The sequence below is a fragment of the Puma concolor genome, chromosome E1 (assembly GCF_028749965.1).
Source record: "Puma concolor isolate L17-30 chromosome E1, mPumCon1.1.hap2, whole genome shotgun sequence".
NCBI lineage: Eukaryota > Metazoa > Chordata > Mammalia > Carnivora > Felidae > Puma > Puma concolor.
In genome coordinates this window covers 55,807,123-55,827,978 of record NC_141680.1, presented here as the reverse complement: position 1 = coordinate 55,827,978, position 20,856 = coordinate 55,807,123, and the positions used below count along the sequence as shown (strand labels likewise).

The 20,856-nt window shown below is 49.6% G+C and overlaps 1 protein-coding gene across 9 annotated transcripts in view; it reads left to right on the top strand.

The window, feature by feature from the left end:
* SLC39A11 (solute carrier family 39 member 11) overlaps positions 1–20,856 on the top strand; it is a 427,475-nt gene that overhangs the window by 345,329 nt on the left and 61,290 nt on the right. For all 9 annotated transcript variants that reach the window (XM_086687907.1, XM_086687908.1, XM_086687914.1 and 6 more), the window contains one exon: positions 14,147–14,216. In XM_086687907.1, the coding sequence (XP_086544033.1) occupies positions 14,147–14,216 (70 nt within the window). The remainder of the gene's footprint in view (positions 1–14,146; positions 14,217–20,856) is intronic.

Genomic DNA, 20,856 nt, shown 5'->3' with positions numbered 1-20,856 from the left:
GTAGAAAGCAGTCCTCCAGGTCACAGACGCAAAGTCAAAGATGTAAAATGTGAGCAGGGATGCAGAGAAATAATTCTTAAGGTAAAGAAAACACACAGCCTTGCAGATTTTTATTTATTTATTTTGAGAGAGAGAGAGCACGAGCAGGGTAGGGGCAGAGAGAGAGAGAATCCCAAGCAAGGCTCAAACTCACCAACCATGAGACCATGACCTCAGCCAAGATCAAGAGTCAGACACTTAACCAATAGAGCCACCCAGGAGCCCCAACGTTGCAGATTTAAATGACCCACCAAATGCTGAGTATGAATGAACAGAGACCTCCCCCTCAGACAGATCTTGGTGAGATTTTAAAACTCTAAACACGAAGATGAAAAAAATTTAAGAGCTTCCAGAGGGAAAAGTCAGCTCAACTACAAGGAACTGAGAATCAAATTAATACCAGACTTCTCAGCAGCAACACTGGATACCAGAAGGCAGTGGGACAGTGCCTTCAAGATACTGAGGAGAGGTCATTTGGGACCTAGAATTTTCTATCAGACCAAACTATTAAGTCACAGAGCAAAAAATCAAAATTATTTTTACACATGCAAGTACTCAGAAGTTTATCACCACCCATCCTGTGGGGTCATGGAGGCCCTCGAACAAAACAAGGAAGGAACACATGACATCTGAGGGAGGTGGCATCACAAATGCTGTGTGATCTCTCTTATACGAGCTTCTCTTTTTTTTTTTTTTTTTTAAGTTTATTTATTTATTTTTGAGAAAGACAGAGAGAGAGAGACCCCAAGACGGGGCAGGGCAGAGAGAGAAGGAGAGAGAGAATCCCAACCAGGCTCCTGCCGTTGGCACAGAGCCAGATGTAGGGCTTGAGAAACCATGAGATCATGACCTGAGCCAAGATCGTAACCGACTGAACCACCCAGGCGCCCCCTCCTATATGAGAGTCTTAGAGGAGTCACATTCATGGAGACAAACCTGGGATGGTGGCTGATAGAGACTGGGCTGCAGGGAAAATGGGAGTGAGTGTGTAAGGAGGACCGAGTTTCAATTTTGCAGGATACAAAGAGTTCTGAAAAGACAGTAGTGGCGGGTCATACCCAACTGTGAATGACCTTAACGCCACTGAGCCTTAACATGGTTAAGATGTTAAATTTTATGTGATGTGTATTTACCGCCATTGAAAGAAACAAGGGGGTATTATGCTAAGTGAATTAAGTCAGAGAAAGATATCGTATGTTTTCACTCATATGTGGAAATTGAGAAACTTAACAGAAGACCATGGGGGAAGGGAAGGGGAAAAAATAGTTACAAACAGAGAAGGAGGGAAGCAAACCATAAGAGACTCTTAAATACAGAGAACAAACTGAGGGTGGATGGGGTGGGGGAGGGCAGGAGGGAGGGGGAAATGGGTGATGGGCATTGAGGAGGGCACTTGTTGGGATGAGCACTGGGTGTTGTATGTAAGTGATGAATCATGGCAATCTACCCCCAAAACTAAGAGCACAGTGTATATACTGTATGTTAGCTAACTTGACAATAAATTATATTTAAAAGTAATCATAAACGAAACAATATAAGAGAGAGAAAGAGAGAAAGAAAGAAAGAAAGAAAGAAAGAAAGAAAGAAAGAAAGAAAGAAAGAAAGAAAAAGAAAAGAAACGAAATGAGAAAGGGAAGGAGGAAGTAAGGAAGGAAGGGAGGGAGGGAAGGAGGAAGGAAGGAAGGAAGAAGGTATCTAATTAAGACCCAGAAGATAAGATGAACACCAGAAAGAATCCAGTGGGACTTGATTCTTGGGACTATTTTCTGCAAGTGGGAAGAATTTAAAGGCTTCTTGGGACTATCTTTCCGTCTCTTCATTTAGCAACCTGATTTGTAAAGAATATATGTTAGCACCCCACTATCATAAGTTCCATTTTTATTTGGGTTGCCGTTTTCTGAGCTGGTCTGAGAACACACCTTGGGTGGAATATATCTGCAGAACAAGTACCAAATGCGATAGCTTTCATAGAGTCAAGGTGGACAGAAGGCAGAGGTGGGAAGAAAGTACACTGAATCCCTCAACCTTTCCAAGGGAGGCTCAACAGAGTAAGAAGCAATGGTTCTGTCAACTGACTATCTAAATCAAGACTGTGATACATTAAGGGCACCTGGGTGGCTCAGTCGGTTGAGCGTCCGACTTCGGCTCAGGTCACGATCTCACAGTTCATGGGTTCGAGCCCCATGTCAGGCTCTGTGCTGACAGCTCAGAGCCTGGAGCCTTGCTTCCGATTCTGTGTCTCCCTCTCTCTCTGCCCCTCCCCTGCTCACAGTCTGTCTCTCTCTCTCAAAAATAAATAAATATGAAAAATTTGTTTTAAAAAAGCAAATGTATTAATATTTAAAGGTATGTAAAGTTACAGTGGCACCCACTGGAGAATGAAAAGTTAGAACTTAGAAAACATACGTCGCCTCATAGGAGGGGAACTAGGGAATGGAGATTTAGATGGGGAAATGTATTACTTTAGACTTTTTTGAGCATTTTGAATGTTTTCTTCCATGTGAAGGTGTATTGCTTTGATTAAAAAGTAGTGAGTAGCATGATTTAAAATAACCATTTTTTAGGTTCAAAGTAAGAATATGAAATGAAACATTTTGATGTGCCTAAAGTCTTTTTTTTTTTAATTTTTTTTTTAACGTTTATTTATTTTTGAGACAGGGAGAGACAGCATGACGGGGGAGGGTCAGAGAGAGAGGGAGACACAGAATCTGAAGCAGGCTCCAGGCTCTGAGCTGTCAGCACAGAGCCCGACGCGGGGCTCGAACTCACAGACCGCGAGATCATGACCTGAGCCGAAGTCGGATGCTTAACCGACTGAGCCACCCAGGCGCCCCTGATGTGCCTAAAATCTTAGGGAAAGTAAAAGGATGTTCAAATATATGGAGATGGTGACAACAGAAATGGTGATAGTGCTAAGGAGGATTTGAACAGGAGTCGTGGAAGGCAGCAGAGGACCGGTCTCCACGTCTCCAACAGGGCTAAGAGTATACCCATCTTACGGGGTTGTTGAAAGGACCAGATTAAAGACGGTGTCCAGGGGCGCCTGGGTGGCGCAGTCGGTTAAGCGTCCGACTTCAGCCAGGTCACGATCTCGCGGTCCGTGAGTTCGAGCCCCGCGTCGGGCTCTGGGCTGGTGGCTCGGAGCCTGGAGCCTGTTTCCGATTCTGTGTCTCCCTCTCTCTGCCCCTCCCCCGTTCATGCTCTGTCTCTCTCTGTCCCAAAAATAAATAAAAACGTTGAAAAAAAAAAAAATTAAAGACGGTGTCCAAATGGATGCTCTTGCTGACATTGATGCCATTCTCAGCCCTTTGAGTTCCCAGTAGGAGAGGAGGCGTAATGGTCAAGTAAATGAAGAAGCCCGTGTGGTGCACTATGAAAAAGAAGGAACACATAGGCTGAACGGCTCAAGAGGTGTGTGACTTTGGGCATATTGTTTGACCGCTCCGAACCCCGGTTTACCTCTCTGGGAAATACAGTAACAGTATCAATTTGGCAATCAAACTAGGGTTAAATTAGATCAGTTTAGGTGATGAACATAGTATACCTGGGACCGACTTTGGCTGAATTATCGAGTCTTTGGGTTGCAAGTCGCAGAGCGAGAACTCAAATGGCTTTAGGAAAATAGTGGGGGGTGGCAAGAACGTTGCCACATCTCACATACTCACAGGAAGGACAGAGCCCCAGCCGTGCTCCAGGCTTCAGGGATAAATGAAAAATAGACACAGACAACTTTGCTTTATCCATCACTGCTTCTCGTCACATGCCGGCTACACCATCTCCTTCTGTAGACCAGCTTCTCCTACGCGATACAGAATGAGGATAATGATGGCTCCTGACCTTCCCTTCCTGTGGCTGCCTGGCCCTCTTCCTGCTCCATGGAAAAATCCCAGCTCTCACTGCGCCCACTTGACCAAGTGCCCAGTCAGCCGTGGCCAGGAGGACAGGTCCGTGCAGGATGGCCATGACCACAGAGGGCCCACCCTGAGGAGCCCGGAAGCCACCGCTGGGTGCACGGCGATCACAGGACTGGGGCAGAGAGGGCAGACACCATTTTCCTCCTCTGTTGACATCCTTGTGAAATGCTTCTGCTCCCTCTAAGGAAAATACTGCTCCCCACTCCCCCCGCCCCACCTCGCCCGGTACAGTCATTGTATTATAGTGCTGGCCATCAGTGTAGCGAAACACAACAGTGTCCGAGACATCAACAGCTGTTTCTTGCCTGGCTTTTAGAAATACGTTGGTGGTGGAGGGCTTGGGTGATTCAGTCGGTCAAGCATCCAACTTGTGATTTCGGCTCAGGTCATGATCTTACGATTCATGTGTTTGAGCCCCGCATCGGGCTCTGAGCTGACAGTACAGAGCCTACCTTAGATTCTGTCTCCTTTCTCCCTGCCCCTCCCCATCCCCTTCTCTCTTGAAAATAATTAAAAAAAAAAAAAAAAAAAAAAAGAAGAAGAAATACTTTGGTGAGAGTTGGGTATGGGGAATGGTAAATTGAACCTGTGCCTTAGGTCGTTCATCATTCTAAGAGAACTGCCAGAGTCTAATTTTGTTCGTAAGTCCTTCAAGGGGGGTAAAAAAAATTCTTTCCTCCTGGTTTCTTTCGGCCCTCGAGTCCACAGGAGTCACAGAACCATGAATCAGTCCCCCTCATACCTCCAAAACCGTCCAGCTTTCAGGCATGTCCCAAAGCTGGCTGTACCCCATGCGTGGGCTGTGGGGGAGGAGGCAGGCAGGTGGACCAGCTCACAGCTGCACTCACAAGACAGCCTGCCCCAGGCTGCCTGTCCCTGCAGCTTGGCAGCTCCGTCCTCCTGGGACCAAGACTGCAGTGACCAGTGACTCTTCATGCTGAACCCCAGGGAGGACCAGCAGGTGTCAGCTACCACCTGAGGGCTTCAAGGTCCCTGGACAGGGTAATTCCCACGGAGTACAGAATGGGTGACAGCAGCATGCTGCTGGGGGACAGCCGACTCCCTGCTCCCCTCGCTTTGCTTTGTCCCAGGAATCCCGTCTTTTTGTGGAGAAGAGCGTCCTTTTCATGAAGCCTCGAGAAGCTGGGCTGTTAGGGTGTGTGTGTGTGTGTGTCAGCTACAGGCATTTTCAGTGAGGCAGGTTCTCTGGCTGAATTTCTGCTATGGCTTCCTTCCAGTGGTTGGTGAACTATGAGCAGGGACGGTGCCACGGGGTGGCTTTGGCCATGCTTTCCTCTCTTTCCTGGAACTCTGTCCCACCTCAGAGCAGTTTTCACCACCTGGGAGATTGAGATCGGGGGTGGGAAGCTTCAGCATGCAGCATGGTGCCGGGGAGGGGGGTCCCCATTGCCTGGGGGGATGGGCGACACCGAACAGAAATTCCACCTGCTGCCCTGGCTTCAAATAAGCCCATCATCGCAGGGTACACTTGTATTGGGAAAATAATTCTATAGAGGCCACACTTTTGACCGCCTAGGATCCATTGTCCTGCCTCTTTGTGGTTGTAGAGTTTCTTGGGTTTTCACTGCTTCCTAAATCTCAAAAGGATTTGTTGGTAAATTATAGAACAGGAACTTGTGCACTTAAATAGTGTGAATTTGTCAGATTCAAGCACCTGGATGCTCCTCTGCACACCGGGGCCTCTGCAAGTGGGGAGAGGAAGCTCGGTGACCAGGTGCTTGGAGAACAGAGACCATGATGCTTCTCTGGCCCCCCCTACCACACCTGGTCTGGCCCTCTACTGCACCTGGTCTGACCCCCCCCACCACCACACTTGATCTGCCCCCCCCCCCCACACACACCTGGCCTGGCCCCTCCACCACACCTGGTCTTGCCCTCTACTAGACCTGGTTTCACACCCCCACTACTGCACCTGGTCTGGCTCCCCTCCCACACCTTTCCTGGCCCCTCTACCACACCTGGTCTGGCCCCTGTACCACACCTGGTCTGGACCCCCTACCCCACCTGTCCTGGCCCCCTTACCACACCTGGTCTGGCCCCCCTACCACACCTGATCTGGCCCTCTATGACACCTGGCATGTCCCTGGGCCTGCAAGTTTATCCTTTACCTGGAGGGCAAGCTGCACTGTGGCCACAGTGGCACATGGTGAAGGGGAGCTGGCTAGAGTCCCAAGTCTGGGCATGAAGCAGGACTTGTGGGCTGGAATTGCCCAGCATTTTCTGTACCAGCAAAGGCATTCCCTTCCTTTTTCTCCACGGGAACACAGGGATCTGATCTTTGTCTGGTTGCTGAAAACTGAAGCAAATTGAAATTGACTCTTGGATGTGGATATTCAACAAGATGCCTTCACTTGTTTAAAGATGTGGCTGAGTCATCCGTCCTCATTTCTACCAACAAGGAGATGCCTCCTTCTCTGCCATCTGCTGGGGTTGGAGGCAGCAAGGACCACAGGACAGTAGTTCCTTTGGGTCCTTCACTGGAACCCAACTGGAGACAGTAGACTATGCCAAAAAAAGCACACTTGCAAATGTTAATTAGAGAGTGTTTATTTTAATTAGAGGGAGATCCATGATGGAATATCTTTACTTGTCAACATCTCTTAATAAGGTGTTAAGACATGCCTATTGACACTGATAAGAATTTGAGCTCGATTCATCTCTCCTGGAACACCTGTCTTTCCCAACAGTTGACTTTACCCAATACAAATAGCAGGGCTAGTAATCCATATTAGAAAGTGTGTCCAACTACTTTTTCAAAAAATAACACTAAGTAGATCATTTTTATCCTTTATGGGGTGTTTGCCAGACCCCACAGGGATTCTGTGGCAATACCTGGCTGGTTGTACCAACATCTCATTTAATATGATCAGAGATCCTGCCTTGCTGCTTTCCCTTCTTGCTGGAAATCTGCATGTGGCCAATGACAGGCCAAGTGGGGGAATCAGTATATTGTGGGCCAGTCTCCCCAGAAGGCCCAGCCAAGTTGTGGGTTCAGAGTAGAAATAAAGACAGCAGGCGTGTCCACGCCAGATGGGTGAACCCTCCCGACAGCCAAAAGCAAGTCCTTATGGCCAGGAAATCCCTCCCATAGTATGATGTGACACTGCCTCTTCATCCAGCATGTCACACCCCTCCCAGCCCAGGGACAGTGCCCAGATGGGCAGGAGCAGGGGAGGAATCAAAACTGGCTCTCCCAGCATCCTTGAAGGCCCCCATTGCCACTGGGGGTGGGCATGCCCCCTTCCTCACGGCCCCCATTGCCCACACAGTCCCCTCCAGCCACAGATGCCCCAAGATGGTTATATCTCTATTTTTTAAATAAATAACCCATGAGGACCTGGGAACATATAAGTGGCAGCTTGGCCTCGCTCTAGGACTGAGCCCCTATTTAATGTTGAAGCATCATGTGTCCACAAGGGCCAACACAAGGCCACCCTCTCCATTCTTTTCAATCCCGCCTATCACCACATCTATGGTCATCCCTGCCTGGGAAGCAGCTCAGCAGGGGCAAAGGCCACTTTTCTCCCAGGGAAGGAGTATTTTTAACCCCCGTTCAGTGAGGTATGTCATACGTTTCAAGAACATCCTCCCTCCAGGTAATGTTTCCCCTTTGTCTGAATCCCTCCAGCTGCAATATGAGTCATTTTTCTCTTGTTCGGTCCTCAGTAGAGGTGTGAACAAGTAAGTTGTCCTCTTTCACCTCATTTCTCCACCTTTGGGATTTGCTGTTGGTGGTGCTGGTGGCAGCAGCTGTTTGTTTGTTTGTTTTTTTACGATTTTATTATTTAAAAACATTTTTTTAATGTTTTTATTTTTGAGAGAGAGAGAGAGAGAGAGAGAGTAGGGGAGGGGCAGAGAGAGAGGGAGACACAGAATCTGAAACGGGCTCCAGGCTCCGAGCTGTCAGTACAGAGCCCCATGCGGGACTCGAACCCATGAATCACAAGATCATGACCTGAGCTGAAGTCGGACACTTAACTGACTGAGCTACCTAGGCGCCCCTCCAAAAATTTTTTTAATTTATTTAAATTCAAGTTAGTTAACATATAGTGTAATATTGGTTTCAGGAGTAGGACTCAGTGATCCATCACTTAACATTTAATACCCAGTGCTCATCCCAACAAGTGCCCTCCTTAATGCCCATCCCCTATTTAGTCCATTCCCCCCACTCCCTCTAGCAACCCTCAGTTTGTTCTCAGTATTTAAGAGTCTCTCATTGTTTGTCTCCCTCTTTCTTTTTATCTTATTTTTCCTTCCCTTCCTTTATGTTCATCTGTTTTGTTTCTTAAATTCCACATGTTAATGGAATCATATGATATTTATCTTTCTCTGATTGACATATTTCGCTTGGCATAATACACTCTAGTTCCATCCACATTGTTGCACATGGCAAGATTTCATTCTTTTTGATCACTGAGTAATATTCCATTGTATATATATACCACATCTTCTTTATCCATTCATTAGTCGATGGACATTTAGGCTCTTTCCATAATTTGGCTATTGTTGAACTTTTAAAAAAAAAATTTATTTGAGAGAGAGAGAGAGCACACAACCAGGGGAGGGGCACAGAGAGAGGGAGACACAGAATCCAAAGCAGGCTCCAGGCTCTGGGCTGTCAGCACAGAGCCCAACACGGGCTGGAACTCATGAACTATGAGATCATGACCTGAGCCGAAGTCCAGCACTTAACCCAATGAGCCACCCAGGCGCTCCTCTTGTTGAAATTTTTAAGTAGTCTTTACACCCAAGAGATTACTTGGCTAATCTCTTACTTGGGGCTCAAACTCACAACTCTGAGATCAAGAGTCACACACTCTACTGAATGAGCCAGCCAGGAGCCCCCACAGCCAGGTTTAGTATTAAGCCCCCACAGGCTGTGAGCGGCTGTCTTAAATTTAATACTTTTTGAATCGAGGGGAAAAAGTCATAACACCCCTCGTTTCCTTCATGGCCATTGTGTTGACCTTCTCTAAATGGCTTTTGGCTGTAATGTCTAGAACCGATAGCAAGGACGCTTAAACCAGAGACCCAGCTAGAGCATTGAAAGTTGAGTAATCAGGAGATCCCGTGGCCCCTGCACGACCACCCTGAGATGCAAAGAAGGAACAGCAGAGGCAGTGGCTGGAGGACCGAGGCTTCCCATCAGCGCATTAAGTGACAGACTGAGGGTTTAGTTCACTGCCCCCTAGTGTGAAAGCCACCCAAGAGGAATGTAATCATGAAGCTGTGGTGAGAGAGTGACAGAGCCCAGGACAGGGAGATGAGACCCCCCACAGTCTTTAGCCCTGGCCTGAGTGCCCCAGACACCCAAATCTGTATTTCAGAAGGCTCTGTCTTGCTGAGACCATCTGACAGCCAGGCCCACATGGAGAGGAGCATAACCAGGTGGGGAGAGGAGGGGTGTCCCCACAGCAGCTCAGCTGAACCCGTAACCACATTTCTCCTGACCCCATGCTGGCTTTCCCTCCCATCCCCCATGTGACCTGACACCCGTGAATGTCAGGCAGAGCTGAAATGTCACCTACGTCAACTGTTTTGGAGGCTGGCAAGGTCTCTTGGAGAAGACCTGTGAACTATTCCCCTCCCCCCACCATGCCCTTAAAAACAAAGGAATAGTAGGGGCGCCTGGGTGGCTCAGTCCAGCTAAATGTCTGACTCCGGCTCAGGTCGTGATCTCACAGTTTGTGGATTTGAGCCCCGAGTCAGGCTCTCTACTGACAGCTCAGAGCCTGGCGTCTGCTTCAGATTCTGTGTCTCCCTTTCTCTGCCCACTGCCCCCCCCACCGCCACTAGCACGCTGTCTCTCAAAAATAAATGTTAAAACATTAAAAAGAAAACAACAACAAAGAAATGGCTAGCCCTCAACGGAAAAAGAAAATATTAGTTGCTATGGTCCGAACGTTCGTATCCTTCCCCACATTCATACACTGAAATCCTGCCCCCCAAGGTGATGATATCAGGAGGTTGAAGATGGGAACCCAGGGATTAGAGTCTATTACGGAGGCTTAAGAAAGGTCCCTCGCCCTTCACCACGCCAGGACATGGCAAGAAGGTGCGTGTGTGAACCCGGAAGGAGGCTCTCACCAGACACCCCGTCTGCCAGCATCTTGGCCTCGGACTTTCAGCCTCCAGAACTGTTGAGAAATGGGTTCGTGTTAGTTATTAGCCACCCGGGTTATGGTATTTGGTTATAGCAGCCGGAGCAGGCCAAGACACTGGTTTTTAACTATTCATTTTCCTACCATCTACTTAAACTCTCAGAGCATTCTAGAATAGTTTCAAAACGCTTCCCCTCGCCGGGAAGCCAGTGGTTCTCAACCGGCCACGATGTTTCCCCAGGGGGACATTAGGCAGTGCCCGGAGACATTTTTGACTAGCACCACTCATGGGGAGGGGGCGTGGCCAGCATCTAGTGGGCAGAGGCCAGGGATGCGGCTCAACGTCCTAAGATAGACGTCTAGGCCGGCCTCGTACAAGACAGTGTCCGTAGCGAGAAAGCCTTCCCCCGAGCACATCATCCTGTACGCGAAGCATCGTTATCCTCCTTCCATTTCTAGAGGAACCTTAAATAACATACCGGACCTGAGCCGTGGCCTTTTTGTTATTCTTCTCCCCGGTGGGGGACAAGATGGGATGGAGACACAGGAGGGTGGGGAGATGGAGGGAGGGACGCACACGCACCTGCCATCCAACCCCGCAGGAGGGCGGCGGGGGCGGCCTGGGCTTTCTGAGCCTATTCTCCGGCTTGGCTTGTCCTCAGGACTCTGCCTCGCCCACCATCTATCTGCCAGATGCGCCACTACAGATCTGGGATTTATCTTCTCTCTCTTTGCACCCGAGTTAATGGCAGTGGCTGTGAAAAGAGGCAGCGGCTCACTGATAATATTCCAGTCACTCGGGTTTCTTGTCTTAATTACCTTCCTAATTTGCACTCTTGGTGGAACACCTGGGGTGTGAGCACCAGTCGGCAATTTTTTCCTCTGCTCCTTCTCCACCCAGCGGGTCCTTTCTGCCATCTGTTGATCTTAAATACCTGCCTTAATTCTTTTATTTATGTTCTTTCCGCGCGTGTAATTTATCTTGGTCTCTCATTAGCTTCTCTGCCAGGCTCTATTCCACCTTCGGATGAGGTAGCTATTGCATTTCTTTCCCCATCACCTGCCCTTCCCCTGGCGGTGGGAAACTGTTTGCCCCCCCCCCCCCCAGGACACAGCTTATGCATTCACTGCTCCAAACCCCTTCAGAGTACGGATTCGGATGCCAGCTCTTGCCACCCACACCTGGGAGAAAGCCACAAGTGCAGGTTGGCAAACGGGTGGGGGGGGGGGAGTGGGGGACCTGGCTCTGCTGCTCGGGGCTGCGTGCGTCCCTTTGGGCAGACGCTATTTTTTCCTGCCTTAACTGGTTATTCCCCTGCCCAACCTCCCAGAGCTACTGTGAGTCCAAGTGCTGGGGCTTTTGCTAAATAACCAGAAGGGCTTAGTTCCCTGATTAATATAGGTCCTGTTGCTCTGGGCTGCGCTATCGTTTACATGAAAGTGACTGATTAGAGGGGCGCCTGGGTGGCGCAGTCGGTTAAGCGTCTGACGTCAGCTCAGGTCACGATCTCGCGGTCCGTGAGTTCGAGCCCCGCGTCGGGCTCTGGGCTGATGGCTCAGAGCCTGGAGCCTGTTTCCGATTCTGTGTCTCCCTCTCTCTCTGCCCCTCCCCCGTTCATGCTCTGTCTCTGTCTCAAAAATAAATAAACGTTAAAAAAAAAATAAAATAAAGTGACTGATTAGAGCAAAATCTTTAACAAAAGAGCCAACCAGCTGTTGTTTATACTTTAGAAAAGCACATTTTTTTTTTTCAAAGGAAGGGAGATGCCCCTCTGATGTTATAAAACACCGCTTAGTCCCTCCCCAGCTTTGGACACCTCTCCCCAGTGGGTCAGGGCTCCCTGGTGAAGTTCTTTGCCTTGGAGACCCGCAGTCACCGCTGAGAGCCGGCTGAGGGCTTGGCTGTTTGGGCACAAAACAAGAATGAGGACAGCAGCTTTGGAAACACTGGAGTCTCTGAGGGTAGGGGACTGGTCAAATGGAAGAAGCGTCGGAGATGTCCTCCAGCTTTCTGATCTCATGACCGCGGGCACCGGCAGCTACTGTGATTCAGATTCTGTGTCTCCCTCTCTCTCTCTGCCCCTCCCCTGCTCACAAGAGACCACAGCTCTGTCTCTCTCTGTCCCTCAAAAATGAATAAATGTTAAAAAAAAATTTCTTTTTTTTAAAGGCGCCTGGGTGGCTCAGTCAGTTAAGCACCCAACTTCGGCTCTGGTCATGATCTCACGGTCCGTGATTTCCAGCCCCGTGTCGGGCTCTGGGCTGACAGCTGGGAGCCTGGAGCCTGCTTCGGATTCTGTGTCTCCCTCTCTCTCGGCCCCTCCCCTGCTCGCACTGTGTCTCTCTCTCTCTCTCAAAAATGACTAAATGTAAAAAAAAAAAAAATTTAGAATTTACATCAGGAGCCTTAACAATTATATAAAAATAAATCAGTCTTTAAAGCCTCGATCCTGAAACATGCGGTTGCTCTGGTGGTGTTGATTGCCTGGCCACTTCGGCCCCAGAGCCTGTTGGACGCAGTGTCTCAGGGGCTTCTCTGCAGCCGGCTCTGGAGTGTGCTAGGCATGCTGGGAGGGTGCTGTCTGCCATCTGGTTTTGGAAAAACCTCCCCACCCACCCCACCCCCCACCCCAACCAAACTGATAACTTCTGAGCCTGGCAGTGGCCCAAGAGTCATGCCACGTGATCTCTGGGGTTTCCTCTACCTCTAAAGTCCTAGGATTCTGTATCCCACCGTTGGTCATTATGAGGAATATGGGAAGATACTTGGAGGAGCATGAGAATCCCAAATTCTCAACCAGCAACCCCCATAGGGTCCCCACAGGAGATTGAAGCACAAAGGGTAAGGTGAGGGAAGAAAAGAGCCCTTTAGGCCTTAGCAGGGTGTTTGGACTCCAAACCCCATTGTGGTCCCTCAGTGAACCAGACTAGATAATGGGTGAGCTCTTACCCTTTCACATGGGACAAGCGTGAGCAGCTCTTTTTTCTCCAGGTGCCTCCTAGAATCCTAGCATCCTTGGCCCACCCCAACTAAAAAGGACACAAAGGATAAAAAGAGGCGTTTCAAAGAGGCGGTGAATCCCAAAAGAAGACAAGCCCTTCTCACTCAGTGGATTTTTCCCTCTTCCCTCTTTATAACAAAAAAGTTCCTCCTAGCCCCAAAAGCCCTTGGTCTTGATTCTGACCAGTATTGGTAGGTCTCTTTCCTGTTATGATTCAGGGGATCTTTAAACTGTCCCATAGATACCAGAAAATGTCTTAACATTATGGTTCTACCCCACTGGTCCCAGGCCACTGGACCATTTTTCTGTAACCTTTCCTTCTCCATCAGATACTTGTAGACAAGCAGTGTTCTTCCACATTTGATCAAAGTCAGAGTGTTGGTAGCCTTGGCAGGCTTACTAGTCCCTCTGGAGAGGACTTGGGGAATCATCTTGTCCATCCCTAAGCTTAAGCTAGACTGTAGCCACACCATCTCAGAGTAGACTGTAACAGTCTACCATTTCAAGATGGCCCCTCGAATGTCTGGGAAGACATCATTGGGCCCCTGCACCAATCTCGGACTTCTTGTTGCGTGAGCTAAATAAAACCCTATGTGTTTAGCTTAGGAGCCTGTCATCAAGCTCTTTCAGTAAAGGGCCAGACAGTAAATATTGTAGGTCTTTGGGCCATATGTTCTCTATCACAACTACTCATCTCTGTGGATGTAGCGCAAAAGCAGCCACAGACAACTTGTCAACAAATTAAGCATGGCACTGTGCCAATAAAACTTTATTTGTGAACACTAAAATTATATAACTTTCATGTGTCGTGAAATACTATTCTTTCTTTGATTTTTTTTCCCAGTTATTTAAAAACGTAAACGTCGTTCTTAGCTTTCAGGCCATACCAAAATAGGCAGTGGGCTGAGTTTGGCCCCCAGACCATTGCCAGCCAACCCCGGGTTTAAACTCCAGTTATGTGGGTTTTCTGTTACTGGCAGCCTAATGCGGTCTCACCTGACACAGCGATGGTAACGAACCTTGTTCGAAAACTGCTCCTAACCCTTCATGCTTGTTTATTCCATTTCAGAGGGTCTTGCTGTTGGCGTCGGATTTGGGGCTGTGGAAAAGACGGCATCCGCCACCTTTGAGAGTGCCAGGTAAGCCAGCACCTGCTCCCTAGAGCCTGGCACCGTACCCAGTGGTGCTCTGGAAATGCTTATTACCTCGATGGGCACCCCTGGCCCCAGAGGGCCAAGACTGGTGGAAGTTGGTGGGGGAGGTCAGGTGAAGCTTGCCTGAGAGAGGGGTTCCATCAAACAAGCTGGTTTACGCCGTTTGTCAGATGAGCTACCTAATGGGTAACCGCTTTGAAAACACAACATGGAAATAATCGTCTGCGTTCTCCAAATCTTTTAAATGTATAAAGACTAAAGACAAAAAAAAAAAAAAAAATTGACAAAGCCAGCAACTGATGCTCTCAACTCCTCCCTCTTTTTGAAGCCGTTCCTTTCTCTTTCCAGACCCTGCGCTCTCCTGGTTCCCACCCCCCCCCCACTTCCTGTTCCTCTACAGGTTCTTCTGTGGGCTTCTCATCCTGCAGCCCTCTCTGAAATGTTGATGTTGCCTGGGATCCGTCTCTGGGGCATCGTTTCTTCTCACTTAGTGTACTCTCCTTGGGGAATCTCCTCCATTCCCGAGACTTTATTTTCCATGCATTTGCTGGCGATGCCAATGTTGATCTTCAGCCTAGACTGTTTTCTGGAACTTACACCTACGGGTCCAGCTACCTTGCGGACATCTCCACTCAAATGTTTTTCAGGATCCCCACGCTCAGCATTTCCACAGTTGAGCTTATTGTCTCCTGCTGCCATCCTGCAAAAACCTGTCCCTCCTCCAGGGTTCCCCATCACCCCCTTGCACCCTGTTGCCCAAACCAAACTCACTGCTAGCCTTGACTCGTGTCCATAGACAGTCTTTCCGCAGACAATCTGTGCCTTCTAAGTTCTTCTCTTCTACCTCCCTGGCCCCACACAGGGCCTAGGCAAGGCTATCGTCTCGGGACCACGGAGGCTTATGGCTTATCCTGTAGCCATAATGGAGATGTGTTCTACGTGGTCCCTTGTGCCTACAGGACCGTGAATACTACAGCCTTGGGCTGGAGGAGAGCAGGGAGGAGCCTTCCATCCAAGGGTGGCAAACTCAGGTGCCTTCAGAAGACTAAGGGGCAAGAAATTGAGTGGAGACCATCCTGGGGTGGAGACAGTTAGGAACAGTGAGGACAGAGGTGAACCTCAACTGGGCAGCACATGCACTATCTCAAGGCACAATTATTTTAAAAATATGATTCATGTTCAAGAGATGGTCCTGGGGGCCACTGGTTTCTGACCCCTGCATCTAGCTCATTTCTCTGCCTTCTTACCTCCTTTTTCCCCCTGTGGCAGTGGCCCCACCTCCTTCAGTGATCAACCTGGTTTCTATTCCCCTGCTTGTCAGGAACTCATTTCTCACAGAGCCCCTTTCCCGCCCTCCCTCGGCTGCTGAACTTATGTGAGGCCTCTTTATGCCCCATCCCCTCCTTTTAGCTCCTCAGCCAACGTGGGACCCCTGTGTGTTAAGTGTAGTCTCTGCTGGTCTTTATTTATTATTAGTATTTTTTTAATTTCGGGGGAGGTCAGAGAGAGAGGGAGACAGAGAATTCCCAGCAGGCTCCACATTCAGCACGGAGCCCGGCGCAGGGCTCAGATTCACAACCCTAAGATCATGACTCAAGTTGACAAAGTCAAGAGTCAGACGCTCAACCGACTGAGCCACCCAGGCACCCCCCTGTAGGTCTTTAAATTCTAACGCTACATGTTAAGGGACATGTGTGCTCCTTGAGGCCCCAGACGTGCATGTGGGCCGGCATGTTCCAAGTCGAAATTTCCCCTGTTCTCAACTTCTTTTTCCCATCTGTCAAACTGGTGGTTTCCTCCAGCATCATCCATTCATGTGATACCTATTGTGAAAACCAAATGAGCTGGTTGATGGAGGGTGGGGGGAGGGCAGAGGGGACTTCATGATGTAGAAATGTCGCCAAAATCAAGGGTTAATTGTGATTCCTAATGCCCTGCAGTCTGCTCTTCTCACCCTGGGAGAGGGGAGAGGGTCGGGGAGTATGGCTTTTTTGCCGTTTTGATCTTGGCCTTACTTAGACCAGGAGAAACTTCCGAGTCAGCAGGATCCCGGGAGCTGAGCCTGTCAGCATCCACAGGCCGGGTCCTCCTGGAGCTCGGGCGCCGTGCACGTTGCAGGGGGTTGGTGGCTGGCAAGTGACAGCCCTGCCCCCAGCCAGGCTTTAGTCCAACCACATCTCCCGCGACATCGGGATGGCCACTCGGACGGCCCTCTATTCTATTACCTGCACTTTCCGCTAATCCTTATAAATATTTCTGAAGAAAGTAGAGCAACAATCTTTCCGACCCAGCCCCTCTCTTCCCTTGAACAGACGCTCCCTGAGTTACATAAACCCTCAACAGGACCTTTCAGTTGGGATTGACCTGGGGCGGCAGTCTTGGTATTTCCAGCCTCAAAAAACCCCTGCTAATGGAGCCACTGGGGGGTTCTCACCACCCCCTGCCCTCCACCCACTCTCAGCCACAGCATGTGGGCCTTTGCTGTTGTCACCACTGTGTCCAGAGTATCTTGGGAGGGAAGGATCTCCCTCCAACAGACCCTCCCCATCAGGCCATACCCCCCCCCCCCCATAAATCCACCTACAGTTCGTGATTTGGGTTCTTCCTTTCCAAATGCCCGGGGGCGGGGGGGGAGGGGGTGAGGATGGTGATGCATAAGAGCCCCCAAGCAAGGCACGAGGGAGAAGGAGAAAGAACAAGGCTAATGCCGGAGGGCAGGCTGCAAAAGCAAAGTCATCCGATGATTAAACGCATCTTGTACAAGAGACAGGTTTTGCCTTTTGAAATCCCAGCTCCGGGTGACGAACGAGGGGCACGCCTAAGACATGACACAGAAAAGCTTGAAAACAAAGGAGTGAAAAAAGGTGGAAGGTGCACCCTGGCCAAAAAGAAAGCGGGTAATACAGTCTTGGAATCAGGCAAAACAGACTTTCGGGCAGAAAGCCACGTGAAGAATGGAGGTCAGTACTTTGCCGGAAGAGGAACAGTGCCCCGGGCCGATGGGCACCTGTATGCTCCTGGCAACCTAAGTCTCACACTGGGGAGGGAAAATGGTCGGAATTTCAAGAGAAGTCAGACAAAACCGTCGTCATGGTGAAGGGTTAGGATTCCCCGCCCGGGCACTGAGAAGGCAGATAAAAAGTTAACACGACAGGGGTGCCTGGGTGGCGCAGTCGGTTGGGCGTCCGACTTCAGCCAGGTCACGATCTCGCGGTCCGTGAGTTCGAGCCCCGCGTCGGGCTCTGGGCGGATGGCTCGGAGCCTGGAGCCTGTTTCCGATTCTGTGTCTCCCTCTCTCTCTGCCCCTCCCCCGTTCATGCTCTGTCTCTCTCTGTCCCAAAAATAAAAAAAAAAATAAAAAAAATAAAAAAAAAAAAAGTTAACACGACATACATCATGGTTGTGCGTAGAGCCCAGCCTGGCGATGAAAACACCGACATTCTTGTCAAGCCCGTGTGCGCATGGTTCCCAAAATTGATGAGCGCCGTGCCGCAGAGAAAAGTCGGAATGCCCCCCAAATCAATACCACTCAGACCACATTCTGTGACCGCAGTGTGACATAATTGAAAATCAATACCAGAAAAGATGGCCTAAATAATTGGTTAGTGGGCAGTGAAACCAGTAACACCGTAAGAAGGGCACAGCGTAAGCTCCAAGGAAGGGATACAAACCGAGTTACTAAGAAACCAGTGGATGAAGGGCAGGCTCTTCCTTCGTGTCAGGGGCACTTCACAGAACGGTGGTACTTCATCAGGACCGGGGGGGATGGTCAGCTTGAATTGGTGGACACGATGGAGGCAGGTAATATTGTGAAGAAAGGCCCAGGTAGGTCCCAAGGCATTTTCAGGGCCGGCGGAGAGGTGAAGTCACCGAGATGGAGCTCACATGGTGCTTTCTGGAAGGTAAGCCTGACGGCTAAGAAAGCACATCATGCACCGAGAGGTTGGCAGCTAGGGTGGGTTCTGATATGCAGGGAAAGGAAATGATAAAACCCAAGAGGTGGTTTGAACCGTGATCTGGCTCCCGTGGAATAATTTGAGGCGAGGACATAGATGGACGCGTGTTGACCACCCACAGCTGTGTGCCCTCAGAGCAGGACGAGGGATGTGGGACTGAAGGGAGACCACAAGGAGGGGAGAGAGGAAGAGCTTTGAATGCAGACCCACCAGACGGCATCTGTCGGTGGATTTTGTTGTCCTGCGGAAGGGAGAAGGGGGAATTCAGGTTTGAGAGTAGAGAGACCTAGATAATCACGTAGGGCTCCGGAAGGGCCCGGAGGGCGAGAGGATGCATTTGCAGGTACTTGGCAACAAGAGTTACCTGGCATGTGCCTGGGGCCCACGTGGACCAAGCTAGCTGCTCTTCATTTAGCCTAGGGGTGTCAGCAAACTGTAGCCCCCGGGCCAGGTCCAGCCCAACACCCGGTTCTGGAAACGGAGTTTGCTTCGAACACAGCCGACACTCATTCGTTGACATATTGTCCGTAACTCCTTGTAATAATGGAGGCGGGCAGTTGCCGCAGAACCTCAAGGCCGAAAGCTCAGCGTCTATACTCATCTGGCCCTTTGCAGACCAAAGTATGCAGGCCTCTAATTCAGTGGAAAACCGTAATTTTACTGCAGATTCATCAGCAAATGCTCTGACACCAACTAACTCTTGTACGACCTCTTTCTTGTGCCCTGTTAATCATGCATCTGGAAGCCACATATCTGCAGCCACCACGGGAGAAAAGAAAGGTATAAAATAAAGACTCCCAAGGAGGCACGATCCTTAATTGAATTTCTCCACAACCAGGACTCAGGCAGGACGCAGGCATGTAATTTGTGTAGGGCTGCTGCTGCCACCCAGTGTTCAGATGCTGTTACTTCACCTTTATGGCGCCTGTCCCCATGCCTTCCCTCCATCCTCCTCCTTCCTCACTGGATAGCTGGTGTGGCACTGTTTATCCCGAATTCAGTGTCCTCTGAACTGCGAAGCATCTCAGGCAGCAAAGGGAAGCCCGTGGTTCAAGGGAAACATAGCTTTCTTCTCTCCAGTCTGGTCCCATCACAATTTCTTCTGGTGTCACCACCAAGAAATTCTTCAGACCACATGTCCCTTGGGAGTTTGCTGCTTAAACAGTTTTCCTTTCTGAAGTGGCATTACCTCCAAAGAACATGTTCCCGACGGAGAAAACGTGCCCTCGGCTCTCACTTGACTCAGCGGCAGGCATAATGCAAACCAGCGGGGAGAGCAAGGCTATTTACACTTCACATACAGACCACTTCCTATTAGGCTTTGACTGAGCACACACGTTGGGTGGCGTTTGTCACCCACGAACATACCCTGACCGGCAGGTGCAACAGTCTCTGGGTAGCCAAGGAGGCTGGCTGCAGACTCATGGTCTTTGTGGATAATCCACAAAGCACATCCCCAAGATACGCCTCGAACGTGTTTCTTGTGTCCCAACCAGCTAATGCTAACCGACATCTAGATACTTAGGAAGGGATGCCTGGTGGATTAGTCTGCATCTGGACCTAAGGTGGCTCACTAAGTTGCACAGGAGGGACATCAAAATAAATTTTAAAGTGTATGTCTGCCTCCCTTATCAAGGGGTAAATCATAAGTCAGATATATACTTTCCCTGGCTTAAAAACCAACACACGTGTTGGTATATTAACAATCATTTAAGACAGCAGTCATTAGTCAACCAAGCAGCCATTTGTTTAGAAACAAAAATGGTAGGGCGCCTGGCTGGCTGGCTCAGTTGGTCAAGCACCCGACTTCGGCTCAGGTCATGATCTCACAGTCCGTGAGTTCAAGTCCCACGTCAGGGTCTGTGCTGACAGCTCGGAGTCTGGAGCCTGCTTCGAATTCTGCGTCTCCTTCTCTCTCTATGCCCCTCTCCTGCTCTCGCTCTTGTCTGTCTCTCTCTCTGTCAAAAATAAATAAACATTAAAAAAAATGGCAGTAGACACATTTTCCTGGTCATTAGTCAACAGTAACCAGTCGATATGTCTTTATGTGGAAGACCCATTACCTATGTGCATCTATCTGTCCAATTAATCCCCCTACTTTGGATCCAGAAAATTATTGAAAATAGGTTTGCCAATTAAATGTAGAGAAGTTCAAGAGCAGGCCTCACTGTTGTGGTGGGGAGGGGTCTCGGAGAACTAAGTGTAAACTTCTTCAGCATAGTCCACTCACACATCTACCGTAACCGCCTGCACGGGTCAAGCCGCTCTTACAAAGTCCCTAGATCACCCTGTGGCAGGACCAGCTGCCAGACTTCCAGAGAATTCTCAAGAGACTCTCCATGCCTCAGGGTGCCACTCTTGACCTCATGTGCCCGCAGCTCTGGGTCTCACCGTTCCAGCCCAGCCCGGTCTTCTCTGGAGACTGGTCTTCAGGCTGAGAAGCACAGCCCCAGCATGAGGTCAGGAAAGGTGCCCGGGAGAGGAGATCCTTGCACCCCTTGACCCAACCACTGCCACCCCTTTCACAGCAGAATAATACACACGCCCTTCCCCGCTCCCCGCACCACAAACCCCACCGCTACATGCTTCAATCACCCCAGAAAGCGAATTCTTGCGCTGTTCTGTATGTGTGACGGCGGACTGTGCTCTCCATTTTATTTTATGCAAAC